Source organism: Crassostrea angulata, chromosome 2 (assembly GCF_025612915.1).
Source record: "Crassostrea angulata isolate pt1a10 chromosome 2, ASM2561291v2, whole genome shotgun sequence".
In the NCBI taxonomy this organism is placed as follows: domain Eukaryota; kingdom Metazoa; phylum Mollusca; class Bivalvia; order Ostreida; family Ostreidae; genus Magallana; species Magallana angulata.
Window position 1 is genome coordinate 49,626,973 of NC_069112.1, and position 18,097 is coordinate 49,645,069.

The 18,097-nt window shown below is 35.9% G+C and overlaps 1 protein-coding gene across 7 annotated transcripts in view; it reads left to right on the forward strand.

The window, feature by feature from the left end:
• The window catches only part of LOC128171265 (CUGBP Elav-like family member 3-B), a 50,510-nt gene that overhangs the window by 18,015 nt on the left and 14,398 nt on the right, over nt 1–18,097 (forward strand). For 6 of the 7 annotated variants that reach the window (XR_008242051.1, XM_052837021.1, XM_052837023.1 and 3 more), the window contains exon 3: nt 8,702–8,750. Coding sequence is in view for 6 of the 7 variants with exons in the window: in XM_052837021.1 (XP_052692981.1) it covers nt 8,702–8,750 (49 nt within the window). In the remaining variant the exon portion in view is untranslated. Of the gene's footprint in view, nt 1–1,139; nt 1,256–8,701; nt 8,751–18,097 lie in introns of those variants that run through there. The other variant, XM_052837026.1, reaches the window with a different exon arrangement.

Below are 18,097 nucleotides of genomic sequence, written 5' to 3' on the forward strand. Positions count from 1 at the left end.
TCTGGAATATACCAAAGGTCTGGAATATACCAAATGTCTGGAATATACCAAAGGTCTGGAATATACCAAAGGTCTGGAATATACCAAAGGTCTGGAATATACCGAAAGGTCTGGAATATACCAAAGGTCTGGAATATACCAAAGGTCTGGAATACTAGTAGACGAAATCTCTGGAATAGACTACAACTGAAAAAGTATAAAAGACTTAAGAATAGACCTTAAATCTGGAATAGATCAAAGATCAAGGATAGAGAACCCTTGGGATAAAAGTCACATCGATTGTTTTGAATTTAGGTAATCTGATATATTCTTATTCTATGACATTCAGTGTCCTGTCAGACGATTTTTAACACATCCCCAAAGCTATATATAAATACATGTATTTTCAGCTGTTTAGGGAAAAAACTTTTTACAGGGTTGGGCTTTTGTATCTATACAAATTAGAAAGATATTCAAGCAAGTGTGATTCCTTTGAATATTTGTTGAATTGGTCCAATTTGTTGGAAGTTAAGTTAAAAATTTACTGTGGGTTGATTAAGCAAACTTAAAACAGTAACAACTATATGCTAAAATTCATCTTGTTTCCTGAAATGTTTTTAGTAAGTCTGAGAACATTTACATTATTTTGTAGGCTTATTCTTGAAGAAAATTTTTTCTTTTACTGATTTTCTGAGAACGCAGTGTTTTGTTCCCGGCACGTGCTTCATCATATCTCCAGACGCTGATCGAAATTACATGTATATAGAGAGCCGAGTAGGATTCATGATAGTATTTGGTGTTTTGTCACTCAATAAAAGCCTGCTCGGGGACTAATTGCGATTCTTATGCTTGGGGAAATTGATCTAGATTTGTTCCATTCAGTGGTCTCTCTGTGTGTTTTTCTACTAATTTGAACAGAGAGATCAGTCCTTTTGGTTTTTATCCATATTAATTATATCCCCCACTGACATGAAACAAGATATACCGAATTCTTACTCAGTAGCAGCTTTCTGACCAATGACAGGTGATTTAGCCGAGAAAAACAGATATTCAGGTAGTATCGCAAATGATGAGTTTCCATGGTAACGTTTTCATACCTTTTACCAGGTGTATATAATACTAGGTAGATGACGACTCGTAGTTCGCTGGCTAACGACAGCTTGTCGCAGTGCGTGTAATGATCCATTCCCCAGTTTTTGGATCCGCCACCTCCATTCGTTCCCCCTCCGGAATTTCCAGTTCCCTCCGTCCCCTTTACTCTCCTCTACAGATACAGGTAATAATTTTACTTCCTGTCACGTTTTGACGAATATGACATTCAGACCAGCATGAACAAGATTCTTAATTCTTATTCTAGATGCAGAGTTTTTTAAATCGTGTTTTTGATTGTAAAAGTATCATTTTTGTTGTAAGTTATTTTAACTGGTTTGGATAGATTCAAACACTGGTTTGAATATCTAACAAAATTTTTGAGAAAAAAAAACCTACGGGGGATTTATAAAAAAAAAAAAAAAGAAGTAAAATTGATGAGCGTCATCTCGTTGAAAGTTGTTAATTGAAATTCCATAATGATTACCTTTAGAGGATACGTGACAGACGTCTTAATTATGTGTTAAGATAACGTCTAACATAAGGTAACTATATGAAACCGACAAATTCTCACTGGTGGCCACGTGACATTTCATGGAAAATACCACGATATGACGGTAATGCGATAATATTGTTGAAACATTATCCCAATCCCATTACGTAAGTTAAAAAAAATGGACCCAAAAGACTTTTAGTTTTAATTTGTTGGAAGTCATATTCTCTCCTTTTTTTGTATCCAGCCAAAATAGCTATGGGAATCTTTTTGTTTTAATTTAAAAATATATAATGCAGCGTTGTAAGAGATGTTGCAGATAATTCTCTAAGTGTCAGATTCCCTAAATAGTTCAGCAGGACAGAATTACATCCAATAGATTCAGAAAATTAATCTAAAATTTCACATTAATTTCTCAACAAAGGTATTAGAAAATCACGACATGTACGCCACGATACCACTGAAAGTTGATCTCGGGGCTTTGTTTTCCTATAGGCGATTCTCATTCAATATAGTACTTAGTACCCAGTATATATATTTTACATTTCTCAGCTTTGATTACAAGGTAACAAAGTATTATTTGCCTTTTTTCCATTTTCCTTTTTTTTTCTCAAAGATTGGTGTTTAAAAATATATAATTATAATAATTCAAGTTAATACATGTATATAGGATACAAAATTGAGAACATTTTATTAATGGTCAGATCTCCATAGGAGCCTTACTATTTTACATTTACATGTATGTATCGACCGTGGCAGGTCTTCTCATTTCTATATATATTTCTGGGATATAATAAAAATTTCATATATATATATATTGACATTATCAATCTTTTGGAAAAAAGACCATCAGAACCGTTACCTGAATGGCTATCATGAAGTCTTCTTTATTTGCTGCAGTCTCGTCTGGTTTTCAATCTATATGTACTAAGAGAAAAACAAACAGGTTTTGCTACTTTTTTTCGGGGTGGAGGGGGGGGGGGGGGAGAGAGAGAGAAAAAGAGATTATTTTTACAGATAAAATGTATAAATCTTAAAATCCATCATTGGTTTAAGGGTGCATATTTATAGACGAAATGATCGATCGACAAAGTTCGATGACATCTCATATTAAAAAATGATTTTGTGACATCTTTATTTATCTGTTCCAAAATCGTTCCCGATTCTGATGCGCAATTCGCCATTGCATATATTTGAACAAAGTTTTTGCGAGATGAAAAAAACACCCATCTTTCGTGCTGCAAATAACAAATTGTTGTTTGAATGAGAAGAAGTCTGTAACATGGATGCTGGTGGAGATACCAGAAATACAGCATCCATTTTTTCCTAAAATGATTTGTCTCTGATAAAGGATATTTTACACCAGTTTGCTCTCTGAAAACTAATTAAAAACCTACACAAAGCAGATGTTCCAAATATATATATATATAGTAAGTGACATATTTATTGCAGATATGATTCATATTTACATGTAACGTCACATAAAACTTCGTATACAAAATGTCCTTCTTATTAAAGGTGGGTGGTAAATGTGAATGAATTAACGGGTAATCATTCATATGTGATATATACATGTCAACGGCTGAGACTATAAAGCCGTTCACAGTCCCGTAATCATGTGATCTCTATAGATTTTATAACGGAAAACATTAACCCCAAAAAAGCAAATTTATAAAAGTCCCGTCACCCTCAGCAACCGTAGGGCAAAGTGCAGCCACTTCCGGCGGAAGCGAATGAGGCATGTTATGTAAAATTATGGAGAAATGAGATAGTTAATGGATCTTAGTTCGGGTCTTGGGGGCCTATTGATGGAACATGACCATCTCGTTTTACTTGCAAATTCTTGCAATTTGCACCGGAATGCGGTAATATTTGGGTCGAAGAAGCGCTGTGGCTGAACCTGCCGCGCACTTTTAATGGATCGTCTGCTCCGAATCCATAGACCAAGTCTTATTAAATCATTTGGCCGCATTTAATGTCACCCACAGCTCGTGATTTTTTTTACGGCAATTTCATTTTCAAAAATACAACTTTTATGTTAGTGTTAATTGAACACCCCTGTCGGCCTTGTTCTGTGTTTTCATTGGTTCGTGGCACGCGCCCGGTCGCTTTCATTGTTGTCAAAGAAAAGGGCAGGTGAAATTTTGCTGATAATGCCTGTTCTTTCATACCTAGTTCACACCTGTATAGAAATATGCAAGAATCAGCATTTATAAGGGAAATAGTGGGGTCGTGTAACACTTGAATAAAAGTGTGTCAATATAAATGTTATCTTTGATTATAAAGGAGGCCATGGGTATCTTATATCGACAAAAAAAAAAACCCAAAATAACTACAGTTTTAATTGAGCGAATGATGAGTCATTTTTGGTCCCAGAATAAAGTAACATCGCCTGGAATGCGGACATTGAAGAATTCTTATAATAACGGCAATCGTAGTGCTAGAAGTGTGTTTGTTGTTTCATGAAATTTGCTCCTAACGAGAGCTGGGTTTTTTTGTCGGCTTGAAATATTTATAGCGTATTGACATCTGCTAATAATAAGTCTTAAATGTTATTTATTTTCTCGCGGGTGTGTTTTTTGAAGTCGCCGCGGATGAGTTAAGGAACCGCTCTTCTAAGCACATCTTCGTTAGATTTAGCTGCTGCCTGCCGGTGCATGTTCCTCTCCAAAAAGGAGACCATTAACCGAACACCGGAAAAAAAAACATGTACATGGGAAGATATTTTTGAGCGCCATGAGTTCGCTTAAATCCAATTGTTTGTGAAAACCGACAGATCGTTTAGAAGAAAATGTCTTCATTTGATGGTCTGGAAATTTTTTTAAAAAGTATTTGCCATCGGAGTCTGTTCTATGTCAAGCTATCTATAGAATATAATGGGTGACTAATATTTCAGTCCATTTATATAAATTATACTATACCCGTAGCTGAATGCGGATTTCTAGCCATTACAATTCATCTTCTTAACTATGAAATTTTAGAAAGTTGCTTTGATGTTTACATGTATGTTGGTGCGTGAATGGCACATGTACAAGTATTTCTAAACAACATTTTAAAACAAAAAATAATTTCAGGTTTGAGAAAAACACTTCTTTGTAATTGCTTCACATGCGCGGATCTAGAGGGGGGGTCGGGGGGGGGGGTCCCGACCCCCCCTGGAAAATGAAAATTTATTAAATTTACATAGTAAAATTATCGCGAAAATATGCCTCGGACCCCCCCTGGCAAACACAATTATCCTTCGGACCCCCCTGGAAAAATTTTCTGGATCCGCGCATGCTTCACATCGATCTTCTTTGCTTAACATTATATTACTAGTAGTTACTTCTACCCGTGTGGTGTATATGGATGGTAAGTTTGTTGAAAATATATAAGTAAAAAGTGGAATACATCAATTAAAATAAAAATCCTAGTAGTGTTTGTCCAAGTGGATAGTTTGAAGTCACTATAAGTTAAGGTTATAAACTGGTTGCAATTGACAAAAAATCTAAACATGTGGCCTGGTTTTAAGATATCGGCTTAAAGGAGAAATTCAAATTTCCTTACACAATTGAATGGTATTTCTTATGGATAATTACTGATATAAGATGGCTATGATAAGCTCCCACCGTTCAGAACGCATTCTTTGAGATTTTCCCCGGTACTAAATTGTACAAACTGTGAAAGACGAACTGCATGTCGGGAGATTCCAACAGAGACTTATCGTTACTTCCTGCTGAAATAGAAACGGGGCTCTATTATTGAACAGATAAACTACAAGATTCCAGATTTATTGTGCATTCCCTCAACGGAAATCAGATCAAACAAAGAGTCTTATCAAAACCGTGTAATATATCTGTCACCGAATGCTGGGACAACCCCATCCCTCCCCCCAGAAATCTAAAATCTAAGGAAAACACGGCTGAATCCGGACACCGGTAGAGGTATACCAAATGTTCAAGGCATTCCGACGTCATGTGCTGTCGCTAGCGTAAGAACAAAGTTTCAACGCTGTAAAAACACCGATCTGACTGCTCTACCTATCAATAAGCATTATCTAAATATCAAACATTCTATAATCAAACAGTGGAGAGAGCGATAAGGGACGAGGAACCTGCAGTAACAAGCCCGCCATCACCAGAAATCTATCGGGGCCGTGTATCGTCTCTATCTTCCAGCCACAGCGCTTTTATGAGGTGATAATCACTTTGGGTTTTTCTCCGTTGTTGAAAGTCGACAACTGTTTAGTATACAAGCTCTAACGAGGCAGCCCGCTCTGCTTGACGGAGAGTCTGTTTTACCCGGTGACTACTTTTCGCCGTCGTCCATCGAGTCGATGTCATTACACGTCGCCCTCCGACCGCGCGATTGAAGGATCTGCATCTATTCAGTCTAATAGCACGTCTCTGCAAAAAAAAAAAAAAATTATAATAACTTTTGCATGGAATCGTGTTCATGTGGAAATGAATACCATGCTCAAAAATGATATCACACTTTGTATTGTTGTTTTATTATGACAAAGGCAAAAATGTATCTTATTATATAACAGCCTGATTTTGATGTTCGTGCGATGTTTGGTGAAACATTGGTTTTGTCCTAATACAAAGCAACACTGTAGATTTTAATACAGCAAATTTAGGACCATATTTCCACCAGATAAATAGAACCCTTTTCCCAATAATTTTGGATACGAAGAACTGTCAATGGTTTTTCAAGGGTTACAGAAAGCTGGAAATAAGAAATAAAACATGGTGATAGAATAGATGTACTAGTGTTGTATCTTAGAATATTACTAATTTGATATTTAAACAATATTATTAGCGGTTTTTCGACCAAATCGTCTGTTATTTCCTAAATCAAAACACCAGGACTCATTTTTGTGAAATATGATTTGACTGTACATTTTACCATGAAATTTCTTTGACACTTTTTAACTTAAAATAATTTTGATGAATTACTGAAAGAAAAATCTAAAGTATTGATTTAATCGACGTCTCTGTTCTGTTTCCTTCTGTGAGAAGGAAGCTGAAGCGGAACAGAATTTCTAAATAAATCTATATTGCTGAACATCTGGTCAAATCAGTACATATATAGTTAATAATGAATTTGAAATTTCCACCATGATTGTCTAACCGGTAGCTATAGCTTATGTGAAACCCTCGTAGAACTCAGCAAATACCGACAAAGATATTATTTATCGCTCCTAAAGACTCGTTTTGTCCTCCAAGTCAATTGGAGCAATAAATCAAATGAAGAGTGGCGTATTCTCAGTTTTATGTTTGTGGGTTCTTTCAACTGTGTGCTGAAGTGATCCACCAGTTACCTCTATGGCTCAAGCAAATGCAGCCATTGGAATTTTATTGCGTGGATAATATTTTTTATTTTTGCTTCACACAAGCATGTATATTTCACTAACGGACGAAAACTGATATACGTTTTTCTTCACAGATATTCAACATAATAGGCATTATCGTTGAAGAAGAAAATGAAGAGTCTGCAATGAAATGTCGAGTTTTATCTTCTCTTTTTCAAGTTAAAACCGTCGTCAAGAGGCTTTTATTTTTTATTGGTTTAAGTGGGTACTTCCGGTTTGTGAAAGCTTTTTTGTTGGAAAATACACGTTCTAGATACCAGATTTTGAAATTCATATCTGTTGTTTGCTATCAAACACTTAAGAAAGAAAGTTGTTAAAAAAAGCGGAAATTTTTTAAAGCTCTCAGTAACATAAGTCTGGGCGCGTGTTCGATTGATGGCTGGTGTTGTGTTCGATTTAAGGTGATGTCTGACACATTAATGCATGAGAAGGGCGAACATTATGTAACACAGGCCACGCGCGCTTCTAAAGTGCGTTAAAAATTACAGACTTTGGCTTTCAATGAAGTTTCTGCAAATAAAGTTAGCGAAAGGAAGATGGTTTATTAAGAAGAAAAAAAAATTACAAAAGAAATGGTGTAGTCTTTGCTGTTTGGTCGTCTTAAACTTGAGATAACGTTAACGAACTCCCTGGGGAATTCCAGACGTTCAATTGTCTTGTTGAAGAAACCTTTCTCCGTGATGTATCGATTTTGTCGAGCATTTGTCAACTCAGAAATATTCCCTGTCGTATTGTCAGAGAGAGAGATGGGGGTGAATGGGCATTTTGTGTGAAAATGTTGAAGGATTGATGATTTGTTGCTGGCAGTTTTATACTGACTCAGGTTCAGTGCCTCGAAGACTTATGTAGTTCTAGTTCAGGCACGTAGCATCGTTTTTGAAAGTGGGGGGGGGGGGGGCCAGACTCATCCAAAAAATCTTGACAAGCAAAAAAAAAAAAAAAAAAAAAAAAAAGTTTAAACTTTTCCAAAATCTTCAAAATCCTAATCCGGGGGGGGGGGGGGGGGCTGGGATAGTATATAACTTCAATTTCATTCCTTATTTCCTTATTTTCATATCAATTTTTTACATACTCCTAAAAAAGTGGGGGGGGGGGCCAACTCTATGATAATTCAATTTTTTATATGTCAATTTTAAAAAATTTGTTGCTGCGAGAAAAAGTGGGGGGGCCAGGCCCCCCTGGCCCCCCTGATGCTACGTGCCTGTAGTTGAACTATCTATAAAAACTTCCTGAAATATAAAGCATAACATTTATTTTTCTCTCCACCAATTTTCAAACCACGAAAAATCTTAGGGGAATACATGTCCAATATATAACTCAATACTTTCTTCTTTAAATTGTTACTATAAAAATAGTGACACATCTTCGTATCCTCAAATAACTGTTATATATTGATGAATATGGCTGGAAACAAGATGATTAAATTTTGTATGCATTAACCAAAAAAAACCCAATGTTCTTATTTCTCATCATCATGATGAACATTTTAGAGTTTTCAATTTCAAACTTCCATATCTCCGCAATTATGTCAATTGTTCTACCATGTATAGAAATAAAACCTATATTGATAATCGATTTAACATTGTTCATAAAATTAATGCTTTTAGTGAGCAGTATTATATAAATTGTCTACAGACTGCCTGGCGCTGGTTGTGTTCAAATATTAAAACAATGGGTTTTTTTTTTATTCAGTCCTATAATTTGTTTTAATATACGCATTTTGTTGGATTTCATATTTTAGATCATGTAGGAGTATTTTTCACCATCAAACTATTTTTTTTTCACAGATGAATCGTCCAATCCAAGTCAAACCAGCGGACAGCGAGAACAGAGCGGGTATGTCCACGTGACTTGTGTTGTGCGCATGCTCGTAAATCTGTTTGAAAATAAAAATACAAAATATTTTTTTCTGCATGTCTGTTTATTGTTCGTATTCAGAATTTTTTTTTCAAACACACTTGCTACATTCTAAAACCCCAATTATCCACGAGTATCAAAACAGACGAAGAATGAAAGGTCTAAACGTGCTGGGAATCATATCACAATTAGCAATACGTAAAATTTACATCTCGTTCCCCATCGCGAAAATAGAGAATATTTCACAAATAACCCTATCGGTATTCACAACAGATGGACTGTAATGGGATATCGAATCAACATAGCTGTCCACAGGGACAGAGTCGGGTCCCTTCCTCTATACATATACCACTCTTGTGAAGGCAGCGGGAATTATAAAATATTAAGACCTTAACTTTTTTAAAGATGGTCCAATCATTTTCAGAGTGCTACAATTTGCATTTAGAGCGAATAAAACTAAAAAATATATTATATCATCATGCATGTAAAGTTAATGATTCCTTGAAAAAAATCAACGATTATATTCAATATATATAAACAACATTATTTAGTGAACATGGCGTTATGAATAGCAATTGCTCTGTTGGCATATTCCATGATGCGTGCTACCCTGTATTAGCCTAGATCTTGACATTTAGCTATTGCATCAAGAATAAATATTCAGACTGTAATGAATCTTTTAAATTCACATAGAATTGTCAACAGAATCAATGATATGTTATAACAGTAATTCCTCTAAAATGTTATTATAAGACATGTTTTAATTAAATACATAAATAATATGAAGTTGGAGAAAAACACATGATGTATTGTATAGTGGTTTAAATCTATAACATCAAGGAAAAGTATATGACGTCACACCTTTATGACGTCATAGTCTACAGACAGAGCAATTGCGATTATAGTAAAATAATTGCAGTTCCTCCATATGGACTTACAGTGGGAAAGAACAATGGATATGCAAATATTATTTCATGAATTCCGTTCGGAGTGTATCCATCTATTGATAGATACGTGTAGCTATGACGTCGTAACACCGCGAAACAAATGACGTGTAACAAGTTTCTGGTGACGTGTTTCCATTGTTATTTATATATAAATTAATGAGAGAAAGAAGTGAGAAAACATCTTGAAATCATGTCGATATTTTCTCGGAATGGTGTTATTCAATTACCAGGTGACAAGCTCTGTGAAAAACAGCAGCTGTGGAGCCGTGGCTCCTTAATTAAAATACCCCGAGTCGCCTTTATTCCGGAGAAGAAATCTTTTTTATATACCTGGTGCATTTTGTATGGTGTGTGGAGAATTTCTGTCTTTGACGGTGTCAAATTACCTTGGTGTATTTGTGTTGCCATAGAAACCTATTTAATCCGTGATTTTCATTGTTTTAGGGGTGTTTTTTTTTTTTGCATGGTCTTGTTTCTGTAAGCTTAAGATTGTTCTAATTCCATAGCATGTACACGTACATATTAAACAGACTTCATCACGTATACACATACATATATATTTACTAGAAAAGCAGTATATTCCCCAATCATTTCATATTTCAAAAAAAAAAAATGATGTACAAAAATATGTCTTCAAAACAGAAAATTTTAATAGCTTGTTTTTCTATCATTATTAAAATAAGAGAGGTTTTTTTTTTTATAATAAGACTACGGCCCTCGCTAATGAAAGCATAAGAACTTTCAAACAAAAAAGACTCGCGTGCACATGTACCGGGTTTTTTTTTTTCCTTTCTTTTGACGGTTGGGAAATGTTTAAAAGTCAATGATGCAATTGAGTAATGGGGTATTCCGCCCAAGTAATGGGGGGGTGGTATTTGTTTATACTTCCTTTGCACACTTAATGCAATTTTTTTAAAATTTTATTATTTATTTTGTTAAGCCGGACAAATAAGATTTTTTTTACTTCAAATATTTGAAAAGAGACAGATTCCACATACATACATATGCAGTTTGGTGAGAGTCAATAACTTTTCAAGATTTTTCTAAAAATTTTCATGTGCATCAGACTAAAATATTTGTGTTTGTCATATTGTAAATTCTGTGTTTATCATGAATAAATGAACTATTTTCAATAACATTATTTCATAATGCAAAATGATATCATAAAGCAGAGAGAGAGAGAGAGAGAGAGAGAGAGAGAGAGAGAGAGAGAGAGAGAGAGATTTTCCCTGTTTGTTGCATTACTTTTTTTCATTTCCTTTTCTGTTTAGTTAATAATAACTAAAAAAAAAAACAACTTAATATTCATAACACTGCATATCAGAGATAGAAAGAAGCTGTTTTCCATTACTCTTTCTTTCCCTTTTTGAAATTTAATTTGTACAATGTTATACAGTGATTAAATGAACTTAACTTTTTATTAATTACATGTACATAAAGTAGATGCATAACAGAGAGAGAGAGAGAGAGAGAGAGAGAGAAGTTGTTTTCATTTTTTATTTTTTTATTTTTTATATTATTAAAAAAGAAAATTATAAAAAGCAATCCGGAATCCCATGGGTAAGAGGAAATGAAAACCCCGTGTGAGCCCGGATCCCCCTCCTTCCCTCACCCCATCGGGGGACCGCGGGCTGTGTGACTGCTTACAAAGGACCGCTGGTCAGTGACTCCGTCCTCGGCCGTCCCGGAGCAGACGACTCATTGTGCAGACGACAAAGGTCGCGTGTCCCCTCGTGCCCTCGCGTGCCGAGCAGACGGCAACGCGGGCGGCAGAACAAATGGGAAATGGATTTGTGGATTTCGTTCTCAATTTAAAATCAGTATCTTGATATTGTCATGAAATCGATTTGTTTACACTGGAATGCATGTTCATATCTTCGGTTTACTATCAAGAACTCTGGGGTTTTTTTTCTAAAGTCATTTGAAGTTATAAGATAAATCTACAAAATAATTCAAACGAATGACCGAAATCAGAGAAAGATATTTTTCGCCTTTCATTCCGTTTGGAATGCACCAAAAAAATAACAAACAATTCAAATTCTTTTAGTTTTTGTTTTTGCCTCCTGCATTGTGGCATGCTTCGTTTACTTTTTGGCAAAAAAAAAATCGCGTAATTTTCTGAAGCAAATTTTGAACACAAGCTGCCTTTCTTCGTTGTGTAAACACTGAAGAAATAGCAACAGAAATCCTCCCCCCTAATTTCAAACTACAGCGACTTCAAAGAGCGACAGGACGGAACATCTTCCTTGCTTTCCCTACATCTGCATTGCGTTCCTCCAGTAGTTAATTGTTGGAGAAAGCTTGCGAAAATATTTCTCTAATGCGCAGCAGGTGAAGTCATTTCACTTTTTAAGAAAAACATTCAACTTCAATTAAGCAGACCGATAGTTTTCGCAGAGAAGAGAGTAGATTCCTGGGTTCGTCGTGAACAATTGATGTTAACTGTGGGTATCTGTTGTGATCTATGGAGTAGCTTCCCCGGCTCTCCGATCAATTATCTGAATTATTGAATGTAATGAAACTGTACAATGGCTGCATAATTCATAACGGGGGAGAGGAGCACTAAATGATATAAATAATATACGGCCTTTACTTGATACATGAGCACTTAACTCTTACTTTTCTATACTTGATTCATAAGGGGACTAGGGTTGCTTTCACAAAATACATATAATCCACAGGATTTTAGATATCTTATACCAAGAATAGTATACATGTATTATCTGTATCTACCCCCCCCCCCGGTTTTTTGAAGTATTAGTGCTATGAAGAAAGGGGTGAGGGATTAAGGAGTCCACATGTGACTCACTCCTCATTGTTACTTATATATATTTCTTCACGTAGTTTTCAATCTAGATCTTATGAGACCCTACACAGGTATACATAATACTTGAACTGTTCTATATCTAAAATGCCTTGGACAGGCACGTAGCATCATTTTTGACAGTGGCGAAGGGGGTGCATGGGGCGGGAGATGTACCCGAAATCTTTACATGCATATAAAAATCACTTGATATGCTTGGTTTAGCGCGTAGACAGGCAAATAATATAATGAAAGATTTAAAATTGCCAATCTTCAAAATCCTAATCGCTGTTCTTCCACATAGCCAAATGAACATACATTTTGCAAATTTTATAATTTTCTAATTACAGTGGGTGAAAAGGGGCAAAATCTCTTTCTCTGTATATAAATTCAAGGGGGAGGGAGAAAAAGACACCTTAAAGAAAATTTAGGGGGACAGGCCTCTTGCCTCCTCCCGGCCAATCCGTGGTCCCCGCCAGTAGGAAAAGATTGCACATTTCATAATCTAGAACTCCAATTTTAACAAAATGAAAAATTTCTTTATCAAATTCAGATTTTTTTCTTCTTCAAGGATGCAATGTGCCTGAAATATCTTTACTAAATTTAAAAAATCCATGCGTCTCTTTCTTCTAAGCAATAATGCAAAAGGGAACAAAATTCATTTCATTATTTTGAACAATGAAAACAATGATAAGCTCAGATTTCGTGGGCGAATGTTGTTGAGCCGAGATTTCTCAGTCGTTCTCATTACACAATGGCAGTCATCGATCTTTGTGCCGACTTTTTGTAATTCACACGGTGTCGCAGGTGATTTTTACCTTTATTTGACAAGTTTTTACCTTGTACAGGTATTGTCGAGCAGAAGTTAATCAGTGTCGCACGTGGCCACACGGTTTGTGGCGCGAGCTTGGCGCGTGCCGAAATGTTGCGCATGCCTCAAGATCAGATAAAAACCCAGGTGTGGATTCTCTGGGGCGGAAAAATCATAGGTAGATCATTATCAAGTCACTTGTAGCAAACGCCTGAATTATTAACAGCTTTCTGGGCCTTTGTTTGGGGAGTCGGTTGCGATATCTACTATTACGGGGCTAAATAATAAATGAATATTGACATTTCCATGTATACTAAATGAATTGAAATCAATCTGTAAAGTTTTGCCGATGGAGGGGACCTATTGTTTATACCTTGTAGATGTCGGCGGAAAATGGAACCAATCGTTGGGGACAACAATCTACCATTGGCATCAGTCTCGATGTGTTTTCCGGTCGGTCGAATCACACAATTACCCTGAGATGATGTGATTGAACAGCTATGTTACAATTCAGTTTTCCGATCGGTGGTGCAAACACAGTTCTGCACTTTTAGATAAAAGCGTGGGAATCCATTGATTTCCTGTGGGTCTCTAGGCAGAGATAAATCTGGAAATATCCCACTGTTCCTGATTGGTCTTTGTTTGGCTGAGTGTCCTCATTGTCCCCAATACCCTTCTCTCTCTCTCTCTCTCTCTCTCTCTCTCTCTCTCTCTCTCTCTCTCTCTCTCTCTCTCTCTCTCTCTCTCTCTCTCTCTCTCTCTCTCTCTCTCTCTCTCTCTCTCTCCTGTATTGTTGACCATTTGTTCTAAACAATAAAAAAAAACAAATTCTAAAATTAATTAGTGTACTAGCAACAATCAATCAGTGTAAATGATACTTTTTTCTGCCAAAAAAAATCGATGAAAAGAACAATTCGTAGAAAAATTATATCCACGATATATATACATGTACATGTATTAGGGAAAATATAACGAATACTCAAAAATCGTTTACATATGATAACATGTGTGTATAGCGGTGTAAAATCTGTACACGAAGTAACAGAGACAGTATCTTTTATTCATAATTTAGACGAGTGACATGTGCTACCGAATTAGACATTTCCTAGTCGTTCATGACCGAGGATCTTGAGTACGGATTTTGGTACATCTGTTGGGTAGTTAGCGGGACCTATAATGGGCTCCTGTTTAAATATTTACACATCTGTTTGGCACCCGGTTTATCGATTTCAATAAAATCAGACGACGCGTTTACACACGCGAGTATATCTGGATTTAAATCAGAATCTATAAACATATATAATCAAGAAATCAAATTTGAATATCTGACCACTACTTTTACCCATGTTATTGTTTCTCTTATCTATTATGTACAATGTCTTGAATGATGTCCTATAGTTGTCGCTTTATTGTTCAGCTTTTGATATCCGCCTTAATCCTGCTGGAAACTAAATGAATAAATTAACAAGAATTTGTCAAAGTATAACTCCGGCTTCCTTGAAAGAAAACTACATGTATGCAAAATTTTAAGGTCTTCAAAACTTTAAAAACTTCATTGTGTACATAAACCACAGAGATTCGTATTATATGTTGGATGATGTTAACAAACGAATTAAACTTAGTGAAAGCGGAAAGTTGGAATAAATTGATTTTAATGTGTATAGACGATTATATCGTATATATGCATAGTTAGCGCCCTGGTATATTCTACATGTAATTATAACAATAGGAATATACATTGTGACAAGTTTTTAGTATTTTACTGCATATTCTTTGTTTTAAATCTCTAAAAAAAATCCATCTGATTAAATCTTCATTTAATATTATAAAGAATGAGAGTAAGATTACTATTTTAAAACTCATCAATTATTTTATGGGTTTTTATCGAACCGAAAAGCATTCCTGTGAATGATTTATCGCGCGGTCCGTTAAGTAAACAAAATTTGAAAATCCTAAAATAATAGCAGGTGTTAATATTCATTAGAACCCGTTGCTTTATATAAATGGACATATGTCACAGTTTGCAGTGACCAATCAGACTTGGCGTTATGTACAGCGGTTGGATTTGACAGGTGGTCGTGTGCCAACCGCTCAAGTCTAATTGCTTTGATACTCGGAATGACGTAACAATCGCCGGTACGGTTAACAATTGGGGCAGGTGTCCGCCGAGATTCCAACTTTCGCGCAAATACCTGCATAAACCAAATCATGAAATGTGCAAATTTTGAACTTATGCAAAATCAGCGTTTTGATGGGTTTAACGTATTCGTAAATGGGGCTTTTTTCAAACAGCAAAGAAATTCAATTCATGCTCACGGTAAAAACAAAGCCTATCGGTTACTTATAACTTGTAGATGATTATTGCGGGAGCTCTAAAATAACATTATACACTTATCTAGAAGAGCCACATGTTTCAATTAATACTAGCTGTGTCCATGAGTTCGGTCAGACATTGAAATTTGACCACTGTGTAGATGCTTACATAACGCAATTCACAGCTTTGGACAGGTGAACGCAGGAAATTTGTAAAATAAATCGCCGGTGGTGTACATCAGTGGCTGCCTAACCGGTAGGGGGCCACTGCCACTACGGTCAGAGTCCGAGACTGGTGGCGAGTGTGATTGGCAGGCGACAGAACGCAATGATGTTTGTAACAGTTCCCGTATGATAACTTTAATTAATTAACTCCGACAGGCGCCCGTGAGAAGAAATGTACAACCACATATCAATACCATACGAATACTCACTGCAACACATAAAACTGACACAGTCTTTAAAAACATTCGATTTAAATTATTCAATATTAAATAAGGGCTTTTTTTCCAACTCTTTCTGTAATATCATTAATTTTATGAAGGGAAATAAATGTATTAAAACAGGGTCCTAGTTCAAGTTTCATGGACGAGATTTTTTCATTCTGTTTTCTTCGTTTATTCAATTTTAAATCACATCCATTTACAAATCAATAATTCCAATAACTTGCCTTTGGCTTCTGAAATCCCCAAAGAGGCTTAATAGCTACCAGCTTCCGTAAAGTGGACGATCCCATGAGGTAGGGGTGAACAGCTTCTTTGTCTGGGACTGCGGATAATGGTAAACAAAGCAGGTTTAATCGTTTGGCATAGCGGGTCTTTGAGAGAAAGATTGAAGATCTCGAAGGCGGCGGTATAAATCTCGCGCGGGGCACGGGACCGTGTCATTCCCCCGTTGTATGTTGGTGTTGTAATATTGTTGTGATATACAAAGCTTTATACAGTTATAAATTATTGTGTTGTGTGGTTTAAAAACTTCATCAAAATGGTTGCTGGAGGTACGTGTCTTTCATTACTTTTCCATTTTTTTTTTTTAATTCAACACAAAAAAAATTTTGAGATAACATATTTTCTTTTTAACGCAAAAATGTATGTTTTGTAAATGGCACTGATATTAAGATTTAAGCGGGGGTGTCAACATAAATATTGCATGAGTTTAATGTTTTAATTTTCTAATTTATAACCGTTTGCTCTGATTAACAAATGTACTAAACTGTGCTGAAAGAGATACGTGTAATGACAACCCAAGAGGAGATTTTATATAGAAGATTTATTACCGAAACGCTTCAAGAAATGTTTTCTTTCCAAACAAGTGTAGTAGTTATTAACAAAAAATGCTAGAAGTTTCTCCCCACATATTTTCACCAAAACTCATTGCCACGAGATAAATGGTGCGGCTCTGAGCAATGAGATTTGCATGCACTTCAGTGCATATGTATTTACACTTGTATGCATGTAGAGAGCCCGTTTCTCCTGTTCATTCCAAAATATAAAAAAAAATTTGTTCATGAATATGAAAACTAAACGATTCTCAGAGAACTGACGACTTGGTTTCAGATTCTGTAAGTCATTCTGTAGATCTGGTGACAATGTCGCTGCCCTGCTGATATCGATTAGTAATGTATCGGCAGCGCATCAAATATTCATCGCAGATTCTGTCCAATGTGCACGTAATGGAATTTCTCTTGAAACACAACTTTATCGGGTTCCGATCCCATTCAACATGCATGTCGATTAAAAACATTTCCTCTGCAACTGAACTTTTTTGTAGCATTTTTAAAAAAAATATATATTTTCTGAGAGAGAGAGAGAGAGAGAGAGAGAGAGAGAGAGAGAGAACAATTTAACTTGGGCAAAGAATGAATTGCACATCAATGTTATGTCTATCTCTATGAAATCTTATCTTACTTCACATGCATGCGGATTAGGTGAAAGTACACAGACGTATCTCGTTACATATTTCTTCAAACTTACGTCGAAGAGAGATGATAAACACAAATTTTAAAGGAACGCGAAGGATGCTGATGAGCAGCCGACAGGAATTCCATGTTTAAACAAGCTCATTCGCCCAAATACAAGGAGATATGTAAATATAATCGGAGTTTCAAAACTTTGAGGGGATTAGGATGGGTAAACTTGAAGGAATGTGCTTTGTCAATTCATAAGAAATTGGGAAAGAGTGCAGCCGTCTTGTTTCATCTTGGAATGGCGCTCTGCCATGTGCACGCAATCAAAATTTCATTTTCACCGGATTCCAGTTTATCTTCTGCTACTGACTGCCACTTGGGTCAGGAGGTCAAGGAATTTTACGAGATTTTAGCGCGTTTTTACTATCAATTCATTACACACCCTTCAAACAGGCGAAGAAACCCTAAATTTCAAAATCATACTGCTGTTGAGTGTAAAATATAGTGTTTGTACATAGAGGTTTTCTACTACTTACTCTTTCATTC